An 11,867-nucleotide genomic window follows, 5' to 3' on the forward strand; every position below is an offset into this window, starting at 1 on the left:
ATATGTTCATCAGCGGAGATTTCTGCCTTTCATGTCTGGCCAAAAAGTGGGAGTTGATTGCAAATGTGTCCATTCAATTATGTTAAATTATTACGACACAAATTGTGTCGTAATAATTTAACATAATTGAATGGACACATTTCCACCAATGTCAACAAAACTAAACATTATGAGTGTTATAACAAAAGAAGTGGCCACTGAGCGAATACGATACTAGTAGTATGTAATAAGATTATTTATTTTGCTGCATAAGGGGTGTCAAAAGGGGAAATCTGTATAATAGGAGGGAGGAATTTGGTTACAAATTGTACTACGTTGGTTGGCTGGCAGTGACTACTAAACTACACACAATGTTAAATATCTCAAGGCCAAGCTAGGGTACAAGAGATAAAAACCCAGGTTCCCAGGCCCTGACAAACAATACCTAGTGCAGCATCACTGTCTGGTCACTCCTCTCTCCTCCAACCAGACGCACAGAACTAATACTCCGCCGTGACTTTGACTCCGAAAGCAGTTGATCTATAGACTGACCGTCCGGCTCATGCACCATGTCCTTTGCGTTCATTGTCATGACGATGCTTCTGGGCTCTTCAGTGGTGACTGCATTTGTTTTGCAGCCATCCAAGGAAGAACCTGCAGCCTCTGTTAACTCGCCTGTTTCCCATCACAGGTCAGTATCAAACTTTCTGTGCCTATACAATATTCTGTTCTTGTTAGCATTGACATGCAGGGATCATTTAAAACAATTTTCCTCAAGATTGTCCAAAGAATTGTGAAACATCTTGTTAGGTCACAGTTATTATACATGTATTCTAGTCTAAAGTCATGTAACGAGATTTATGCGTGCTGAGGCCTTTTCCCCAGGAATAATAGATTCTGGGTATGATTCAGAGACCATTTGGTTTTCTGAGAATGTTGTGCAAAGATGTAACACAATGTTTTGTTTAATGTTTAGCAGTGTAATCATTCACTCTTCAACAGCAGATTTCTCTCACTTGGCTTAGCCAAACACATGTGGGAAAAGTGCTTCCACAGTTCATTGAGGGTATTGAGTGAGGGTGTGTGCAGGGTCGATTCCAGGATTTTTTTGTGTGTGGGGTGGCACAAGGGGGGGAACCAATAATCAGTCAGGGAGGGCCCAAGGGATTTATCAGAATACAACATAGAAAATCGTCTTAGAAATATTGGATAGGATAGAACAACACAATGTAATTTGCTAAATAAACCGCATCATCACATTCATTATTAATTTTACTTGTTTTTATTTTCAACAAAATATGTATCCAAATACAATACACATTTTCTATGGGCTCTTAAGCCAAAAATCTGGATAGTCATGGAAACATTCATTGGTCATGGGACCAGTGCTGGGAAGATTTTTTTTAACAGAACCGTATAAAAATAAAGTGCAATACACTTACAATAAACTTGCCTCAAACTTCAACAAAGAAAACCTTGCACAGTTTTTAGACAATAGTAAAGCAGAACAGAAATAAATTTGGGCGGGCACCGGGGGGGCAATCATATTTCGGGGGGGGCGGGTGCCACCCCGCCTGGGTGTCTGTCATGAGCACCTACTAACACATGCATGTGTGCAATAATTTGTAATATTATGCACTATTTAAATAACCTGAGTGATATGTGATGTTCAGGGGCCAGGGTGGGTCATTGCAGTCCATCAGGAAGGGTCTCCTCGAGACTCTGAACTTGCAGGCTGAGCCACAGTTACCTGCTGGTGGGCTGGATGGTGTCAGAGAGCAATGGAGGAACACCTTCAGCACAGTTGCTCACAGAGCCAAGGATACTGTAGGTAAGTGGAAACCAAAATTCAAAGAAACTATTGTAGATCCCAACTTTTCCCAGCCGTTATTAATCCTTAGTGGCCTTTTCAAAGCCAAATGCAGCCAAAAGTGTCTTTTCTCCATGTCCTTTACGTTCCAGCCTCCTCTGGCCACTCTGTGTCACCTGATGTTGCAAACTGTACAAGCCTGAAGTGCTGTTCCATGGCCTCTGAGGTCTTCATGAAAGGTATGCAACAATGTGTGTGTATGTACGAGTATGTGCATGCATATCGACATGAAGAGATATAGTAATGCATGTACTCTAATATCAATTCTTATGTTTACCAGACTTGGGATGGGACAACTGGGTGATCCATCCTGCCAGCCTTACCATCGTTCAGTGTGCACTGTGCAACCATGAAGTTAACACTGAGCAATGTCCATCATCCCACACCAATGTCCAGGAGGCCGACTCACAGGTATAATTCTCTAACATTTGAATATTAAAATAAGTGTCTTATCTGCGTATATGGCACCTCCACTATATCATGAAACAACTGTTTGCATTTTCTTTTCTGCAGTCAGTGTAAATGTCTTATTACTGTATCAATGTGTCTTCACTAGAAGAAATAAAACTTTATACCTTAGAAGGAAAAAAAATTAAATACAAGTTAATATTTTGTTTAGTCTTGTTGGGCAGTTTCTGCGGTGGCCTTACTCCTCTTCTTTTTATTCCTTTCCAGGTGCCGTGTTGTCAGCCCACTTCCCAGGAAATGGTGCCTGTCCTTTACATGGATGAATTCCGCACCCTCGTAATTTCATCCGTGCAGCTGACCCGCAGCTGTGGCTGTGGGCCAGGCAACCTCCAGCAGCTCAGCAGAGAGTAAAGTTTGTTTTATTGTCCTCAGTATGAGCCATCTGGCCCACACAAAGATGTATAAAATACAGAAAAGGTAGATAATACACTATATGCAGACATATCTTCTCTCACTACACTTATCTTAGATCCTTTTAGTGTGTATTCAACACTGAGCGTGGTAACCAAAGCAAAGTCTCTCTCAGTTTTGCATTCCTGTCTCTCCATTCTAACCAGAACGTGCCATTACAGACATGTTGAGCCAGCCAAACATAAAACTGATCAATTCATATTTTAGTGATAAAACTGATGATGATCTTAATCACACGTTATTGATCTAAAATTACAATCTTGCGTGCTATTGTGTTTAATTACCAGTTAACCAATAAACTTACTTTATATAGATTTGGCAGGACAATAAAAAAATGCATTTCTGTTGATAAATTAAAGTATTTGTCTTTCACCAAGAGCTACAAATGAAGTGCAGCTTACACCCGTGTAATAAAAGCTAACAGTTTATCTTTAAATGCATCTCATTACAGCGCGCTATTTAAAGCTACCAACTGTTACTGAGTGTTCCCTCCAAAAATGTGAGACTGTGCAGCGCCAAATCCTCGCACAGGCCAAATGTCTCTTCTCTGATCTGTGAAACGACTTATCTTATGGCCATGAAGTCAATTTAATCAAATCAAAATATCTGTCATTGTTTCTTTTAATGTCATGAAAAATCAACTATTATCACTACTATCAACTACAACTAATTATAAATTAAGTATATGCTTGCCATGTTGAGGGTCAAACAGTTTTTGCAGGGAGAGTAATAGGAGAAGACTGTGTTCACCAAATAAATGCCTGCACCTAAAACTGAAAGGATCAATTTCTCCTGAGTACGAACATCTGCTGTGCTTTTCCACAAACATCCATTGGCCGTGCTCCATTTTCATGTTTCAACTGCTAGGAAAGATAAATTTGATAATGCTGCCCTGCAAACCCCCAAAAAACTTTAATTGTAAAATAAATCAGAATTAATATATATATATATATATATATATATATATATATAAATATAAACAAGGTTTATAGAAAAATAATAGTACTTTCTCTTGACATATATACTTTGTTATATGACATTAAAGTGCTTTGCTATGATGTGTTACTTTGACCAGTAAAGTAATTTAATTAAAGATCAAGGCCTGCCAGACAATATAATCAAAATGAAGATGTGTCTAAATTGTGATTAGAGGAAAAAATAGTCAGTTGATTTATTGTATTTTTTTTTACCTACAGCTGATTTGAACTCTTAGAGCATTTCAGTGTCTGTTATATTCTTTTTTTCTGTTAAGTTGTGAATTAATCCATAACATTTTGTATGATGTGTGTTTTTTATGAAGCAGAGTTCTAACATTTAGTTAGTTAGTTAGTTAGTGCCATTTTGTTATATGCTCACACTGGCTTTACAAAGTTACCTCATCATTCACTGATATATCACCTCAACTCAATCAATACATTTAGATCAAATGTAAAATGTTTTAATTACTTATGAACTTGCTATGACATCCTAATCATTTGTACCGATTTCCTGATTTCTTGCTTACAATTTTTTGAATAAAGATGATTGAAATAGACATTTTTTTTGTCTCAGTTTTTCATGGCAATCTTTATTATTTGTCTGGTAGTCTAGAGGGAGGAAATAACAGAGGAAAAAAAGTTGGCACTGTACTCCAGGAAACCAGAAACTGGTCAGGGGAAGAGCAACATCTTGCGCACTTTTGAAAAGTCTTCAGCGTTTTCATCTGCTGTGCCTGTGTTTGTATCTTTTCTTGGCTGCAGTGGAATCTTATTGTCAAGTTGTGCAAGCAAGATATTGATCCGGAACTACAGTCAAGCAACTACTCTACAAGAGGACAGCCAGATTTGGGCCAATAGTTCAACATTGCCAGCAATTGAATTTATTGATACTGGACAGAATGTCAGGGTATTTCATTGTGTGGGTGTCTTTTGGCATACTGTCCTCCCTTCTGCTGGTTGTAGGGGCAGTTGAATGTTCAGAGAAGGAAACGTTGCTGAAACTGGTCTCCAACACGGGGACACAAATAACAGACTGTTTGATGGAGTGCACTAGGATGACTTACATCAAGAAACTGCAACTTCAGGACAATCATAATATACGGCTTAAAGATTCCACAGAAGGTAAGGAGTCATTTTGTGAGGACATTTTGGGGCATCTCGTCTAATGAATTAACATGTGCTGTAAATGCACATTTTATTGTCTTTGTACTGAGTGAGTGCTGGCTGTCTGTTTTTGTTGTTTTTGATGGTTTCTTGTCTTATTTTGTCTATTTTGTATGTGCTTATCTTTATATTGTTAATTAATAAAATGTACAAAAAAAGATGGTAAGGAGTCACATTTTCAACTCTAGTATGGTTTACCCTCTGTTCCTCTCTCTTACTGTATGCCAATCCAACAGTTTTATGTAGCACATAAAATCTGCTGCGTATAGGCTTTCATAAAATAGTTTCTCTTCCTAGGAGACCTCGGGGAATACTGTTGGTCTACGGAGCTCAAGTGCACCATTGGAGAGAGCTTTCAGCATGCCTACGTGGTGCTGCCTGTTGATGTATCTGCAGATGGACATGAGCAGCTGGAAGTCAAAGCCACTGTCCCCACTGCCACCATACTGCTCACACACAACAGCCCCAGCATAATCGCAGACAACTGTGGCCTCCGATACGATGTCACACCGTACTTCAGCACAGAGAAGGCGGGGAAGGCCTTCTGCGTACAGGTTGTCGCCCAGGAAGATGTCCTCGGGGACAACGTTCTTAAATGTCCTCCCTTTTTGGTCACCTTCTGGCAGAGGAAACCAAATCAGTCCAACCAAGAAGGTGGCAGATAAAACGTCAGTGATGGAAGAAGTACTCAGATCTTTTGCTTAGTACTTAAGTCCTGCATTGAAATGTTTAAGTAACTGTATGTAAGTATAATCAAGAAAATGTACTTAAAGTTTTTAAAGTAAAAGTACTCAAAGCAAAATAGTGGCCCCTGTGACTGTTATACTATTATGCATCATACCATAGTATTATTATTACTCATGCATTAAAGTGTACACAGCATTTAACTGTTCTAGTTAGTTGATCTTTAACTATTTTACATAGTTACGATATGATTCATCGATTGTTGTAAAACAATTGAAAATATTGAGAAATGCCGTCAAAAGTTCTCCGATCCCAAATTCATACCTTCATACCAAACATCAAAAATATTCAATTATTAAAAAGGAAAAGCAGTGAATCCTCACGTGTGAAGCTGGAACCATGAAATATATATTTTTTAAATACTTAAATAATTGTTCAAATTGTTGCCAATTAATTTTCTGTCAATCCATTCAGCTACTTGGATACTTTAATCTGTAACAAAACATCATATTTTACAAGCTCTTCATATGTTGTTGTTATGTTTCTACAAACAAATCTTAATTTGTAAGGAAACTAATAACTAAAGCTGTCAAATAAATGTAGTGGAGTAAAAAGTACAATATTTCCCTCTGAAATTTAGTGGAGTAGAAGTAAAAAGTATCATAAAATAGAAAGTACGAGTATGTCAAATTTGTATTTAAGTAGTAGTAGTAGTAGTTAGAGTAAATGTATTTAGTTACATTCCACCATTGTATAATCTATAAGGATCACTGACTATCAGTATATTGGTTGTTTTACATGATAGGTTGTTAGCATACTTAAAACCTAATCTCAAAGTGTGAGTCTTGCTCATTATAACCATAATCCATAAAATAGTTTGTAAGTTATTCATAATTATTTACCACTGCCTTACAAATCTAGTAACTGTCTTCCAGAGTTGAACCTCCCTCTTTAAGTTATTCTGTGTCATAGATTTCTATTCCTCTCCTTTCATTGTCATCACATTTTAGAATCAGAATAATTTATCTGTCTTTAGCTTTTTTTTTAATGTGATATTATGTGATTTTCTTGTTTTAGTTGTGAAGGTATTTGATAATGATGATAGAAGCAGATGAGGATCACTTTTGCGTGTGTGAATCCAGCTTTGGTAAGCACTAAGAGACATTTATTGAAAATCTGCAAGACATCATCAGTGCTCTGCTGGATTCAAAAGGCAACCAGAGTGATGCAAAAGTTCTCTTTTAAATTAAGAATGTAAGTACGAGATGTTAATGGTTGTAAGTGTTTATGGCAATATGAAATAATTTTCTTTTTTTTCAGTCATGTTTATTGTGCTTACCGTTGAGAAACATTTAAAGATATTATTGTAACCTTATGTTAACCAGAACCTACTATTGCAAACCCAATTCTAATTCTAATTAATTGCAAACAGAGTAGTATACACTTACACAAACTGTAAACAAATTAGTTTGGAATAGTTTTGCTGGGATGTTTTGGAGAAACACTATTATATTTAGAATACTGCCATTACAGTACTATATGTGCACTGTGCATCATGTATGTGTATTTGTTTGGTTACTGTACACATGTTTACTATGTCAGTATGTGCTGCTCTGGGTTTTATATGTTGTACATACATTTACCAAAAATAAATTTCACCTGCCCTTGATGGTCAGGGTACTAAAGTATAATCCGTTTTTCGTTTTAAACCAAAAATGAAAAAACGGAAAAACGGGTCGATGTTTCGTTTTTGGTTTCAAACCAAAAACGGAAAAACAAAACTATGAGCTCCGTTTTCTCGTTTTTCCAATGTCCATAGAAATTAAAAATTAACTGGAAAACTGCTCGTTTTTCAACTGTTGTTTTTTGTTATTCATGTTTCCGTTTTAACCCAAGAGCGAGAATACGGGCTCATTTTTATAATGTGCATAATCATTGGAAATCTGATGGAACACAGGTCTCGTTTATAATGTTATTTTGGTCTTACATATTAAGATCAAAGTTGACTAAAACCAATAAGCTCTGGACAGGAAGTAACATTAACGTGTCAAAATAAAAGTATGAGAGCTGTAATAACTGCCAGAAGAACAATGTACTTTAGCTTTTGCCTGTAGCTTGTCAGATTAAGCTACAGTTAATTATTTAGGGTTATATAAAGTATTTAATTGAGCAACATTCATTAATAGCCACAAAGGGAGTAAGAATGGATATTGTTTTAAAATAGAAATAGGATTATAATAATTTTAAAATCACATTTTAAATAAAATCTGCATTCCCCTAGCATTATGTGTGGCGTTATTGACTACCTTTACTCTAATCTTACACCAGCCAGTAAAAAAAGGCAAAACATATAAGGGCTTTTTTAAATTGTTCTGCAGAATATTGTATGTGACATGGTTGACCACATTAGCTGCCAATGAACATGTCAATGTGATGAAGAACATACATTAACAACTTAAAGTCTACTGGAGACTCTCTCATTCTGGTTTGGTCTCCTCAGGCCCTGCAGACTGGACCAGAGTTTATGGTGAGCATGGTAGACCTCCTCACTGCTGGGCCTGTGCCTGGATCACCCAGCTCGTTAGATGTTCACTGATCATACTAAGCCCTTGAAACAGTAGTTGGCCAATATTGGATAATAAAATATAATACATGATAGGTATTGTGTGGTTGAATTACAATAAGGAATGGTTAATGGTAAGCACTGTGACCTCACAGCAAGAAGCTACTGGGTGGGAACCCTGGTGGCCCGGGGCCTTTCTGCTTGGAGTTTGCATGTTCTTCCCGTGTCTGCATGGGGTTTTCTCCAGGTGCTCCGGTTTCCCTCTCCACTAAAAAAAAAAACATGTTCCCCTCCCTTTCACTTAATCGTAAATCGCTTTGGATAAAAGCGGCAGCTAAATGACATGTCATTTAATGTAATGGAATGGAATGAACAAGTGAACTAAAGCACATAAGGCTTAGAACATAACACCGTAACAACATAAAACTCAAAGAACTATGTGCTGCTGTGTGCTTGTGTGCATGTGTGTGTTGTAAATTAAATCATTGGTACCAGTCCTGACTTTGCAATGCATTATTTTTCTGATCAAGATAACTGACATCTCCTGGTAAGCAATATAAATATTTACTGCCATTGTATTGTTGGCGCAGCAGCAGATTGCACAGAATCATGCAAACGTTTAATGTTACAACCAAGAGCTCTCTCTCTTTCTCTCTTTCTCTCTCTCTCTCTCTCTCTCTCTCTCTCTGAACATACACTTTCACAAAGGCTGGTGCATGTTTATCATATATTGTATGGTGCTGTGGACTCAAGTGGCAAATCTGAATCAGCAAAGTGGCCTACTGTAATATTCTAGCAGTAAACCACAAGTGTGGTCCAGTCTGCAGAGCCTGAAGAGACCAGGATGAGAGAAGCAACATGGCAGCTTCCTCACTAATATGATGAGAGGTTTGCAATGTGGCCCAGTTGTATCTGCAGGAGTTCTTCATCACACTCAAATGAATGGCAGTTAAGTTGGTCAACCATGTCACATGAATATTCTGCAGAGTTGCAATAAAAAGAAGCCTTTTCATTTAAGTGGTCAAGTGGTTTAGCCTTTGTGTTGTCTTATAAATGTTACTGGCATAACAAAATTGACCATTTCATAAAGCATGAAGTAATTTATCACTCAATTCTGGGTTACCCCTTTTATCCTGTAGTCCTATATTACTTCATTTCACTCATTAGTTTTACACTTATTTTTTGCATTCATGGTCAACAGACCTCATTTACATGAATTATACCTAATTTCTAAGTAAAATGAGGATATATGATTAGTTGTTTTGGATTATAACAGACTGGTATATTCAAGTCAATTTTATTTATAGTATCAAATCATAACAGGAGTTATCTCAGGACACTTTACAGATAGAGTAGGTCTAGACCACACAATTCCAGTGATTCCCCCCAAGAGCATGCATAAATGCATAAATGTGACAGTGGTGAGGAAAAACTCCCTTTTTAGGAAGAAACCTTGGACAGACCCAGGCTCTTGGTAGGCGTGTGTGCGTGTGTGTGTGTGTGTGTGTGTGTGTGTGTGTGTGTGTGTGTGTGTGTGTGTGTGTGTGTGTGTGTGTGTGTGTGTATGTGTGTGTTTATGTGTGTGTCTGTCTGTCTGTCTGTCTGTCTGTCTGTGTGTGTGTGTGTGTGTGTGTGTGTGTGTGTGTGCGTGTGTCTGTGTGTGTGTGTGTGTGTGTGTGTGTGTGTGTGTGTGCATGCACATACTTGTAAATATGCACGTGTGTCCTGTGTGTTTATCTTCTGTAAAGCTCAATAGTGCCCTATTGCACTACCAGGTCAAAATTCACCCAGAAAGACCATAACTGCTATAAAATTGAATAAAACACCCAAGATTTTATGAAAGTTGTGAATATTAATTTACTTGCGAAGAGCATGGAAGGGAACAATGCATGTTATTTTTGGTTAATTTGGTTGAAAGAAACTCACCTGGTAGAGCGGGCGCCCATGTATAGAGGTTTACTCCTCGACGCAGCGGCCGCGAGTTCGACTCCGACATGCGGCCCTTTGCTGCATGTCAGTCCCCCCTCTCTCTCTCCCCTTTCAAATCAAAGCTGTCCTATACAAATAAAGACCTAAAATGCCCCAAAAAAATCTTGCAACACATATTTCTTATAAGAAACTTTGAAAATACGACACATTTAACACGAAGACAACACAAGTGTTAGATGCCTTTTTACTGGCTGGTGTAAGATTAGAGTAACTAGCCAATAACTGCCATTACACATAGGCTAATAATAGATGAATGTAGATTTCATGTGATTTTAAAATTATTATTAAATAATTAACTACTTTATATAACCCTAAATAGCTAACTTTAGCCTAATCTGACAAGCTACAGGCAAACAATGTATTCATAAAGTGCCTCGTTCTTCTGGCAGTTATTACAGCGCTTATACGTTTATTTTGACACGTTAATGTTACTTCCTGTCTAGAGCGCATTGGTTTTAGTCAACCTTGATCTTAACATGTAAGACCAAAATAACATTATAAACAGGACCTGTGTTCCATCAGATTTCCAATGATTATGCACATTATAAAAATGAGCCCGTATTCTCGCTCTTGGGTTAAAACGGAAACATGAATAACAAAAAACAACAGTTGAAAAACGAGCAGTTTTCCAGTTAATTTTTAATTTCTATGGACATTGGAAAAACGAGAAAACGGAGCTCATAGTTTTGTTTTTCCGTTTTTGGTTTGAAACCAAAAACGAAACATCGACCCATTTTTCCGTTTTTTCATTTTTGGTTTAAAACGAAAAATGGATTATACTTTAGTACCCTGACCCTTGATTGTGTGGTTATAATGATCTTGTCGTATTCCATTCTACTCTACTCACAAGAAACAATATAGTGCCACCTACTGGTTATCATTTAAACTAATAAAAGTATCAGACTGCAGTCCTTTGCACCATCCAGCCTCTGGATGGCACGCTTGTTACAGAGCAGTATCAACACATTTTTGACCAATCACTGCCCTCACTCAGTTCCTGAAATTTACTAAATTTAAACTCTAGATGGCTGCAGTTTCTTTGACGGTACATTAAGTAAGTGTATGCTATTGATATGGCTTAATAAATACTGTGTTCAATAAAACCCAACCAATACACTCTTAATCAATTTCTCCATTATTTTGACTTTTTATAACAAATGCCTGGCTTTGACAGTCTGTGTAGCAGTCAGTGTTTGTTTCAGCCACATTTCCCTCCATATTAGGCCTTACAATATTTAAATATAAATATCTTGAATGCATGAGTTTGAGTGAGCCAAAAGTCATCAACATTTTTTTTTGAATTCTCTTTTAGTATTAGATAATTATATTGTATTGCACATTATGGTAATTAGGCCCAAACTGTTACATCTTTATATTGGCTACAATTGTAAAGTCTCATGGTCCATTCAGTTGTGCTGACCCTCCCGTTAGGTCTAAATGAAGTAAGATGATGTCGGTGTTCTCTGCTGGCAGACAGCCAGTAGCAGCATAACCACCCAGGGTGAGTGTCCAATAACAGACCTTTTTGCACAGCCTGTACTCAGGCCTGCATTAAATCACACACGTGCTGGTGTCCATGCTCCAAAAGCAGCAACACACAGACAGAGGCTGCTTTATTCTTTTGTGACGCACTTCATCAGCATGCTCATCCTACATGTCTGGTTGAAATGTGTTAAATGATTTGTCTGTTTTTTTCAGCTGCAGGCTAAACTGAAACCTACAAGAAACGTCACAACCACTGCCAGTTTTGGGCTCTGTATCA

The 11,867-nt window shown here is 37.5% G+C and overlaps 1 protein-coding gene across 1 annotated transcript; it reads left to right on the top strand.

The window, feature by feature from the left end:
- The first annotated feature begins 394 nt into the window (after positions 1 to 394).
- gsdf (gonadal somatic cell derived factor) lies at positions 395 to 3,042 on the top strand. Its single transcript, XM_031317655.2, has 5 exons — positions 395 to 670; positions 1,653 to 1,809; positions 1,935 to 2,028; positions 2,130 to 2,260; positions 2,525 to 3,042. Exons 1-5 carry the CDS (start codon positions 549 to 551, stop codon positions 2,666 to 2,668), a joined length of 648 nt encoding a protein of 215 aa, XP_031173515.1. The 5' UTR covers positions 395 to 548; the 3' UTR covers positions 2,669 to 3,042.
- Positions 3,043 to 11,867: the final 8,825 nt, after the last annotated feature.

This window comes from Sander lucioperca, chromosome 14 (assembly GCF_008315115.2).
Source record: "Sander lucioperca isolate FBNREF2018 chromosome 14, SLUC_FBN_1.2, whole genome shotgun sequence".
NCBI classification, from domain to species: domain Eukaryota; kingdom Metazoa; phylum Chordata; class Actinopteri; order Perciformes; family Percidae; genus Sander; species Sander lucioperca.

Excerpts from the sequence above, each read along its gene's own strand:
- gsdf (XM_031317655.2), top strand. The coding sequence starts at position 549 with ATGTCCTTTGCGTTCATTGTCATGACGATGCTTCTGGGCTCTTCAGTG. Across the intron at positions 671-1,652 it reads TCGCCTGTTTCCCATCACAG|GGGCCAGGGTGGGTCATTGC; the intron begins GTCAGTATCAAA and ends TGTGATGTTCAG. Across the intron at positions 2,029-2,129 it reads CTCTGAGGTCTTCATGAAAG|ACTTGGGATGGGACAACTGG; the intron begins GTATGCAACAAT and ends TATGTTTACCAG.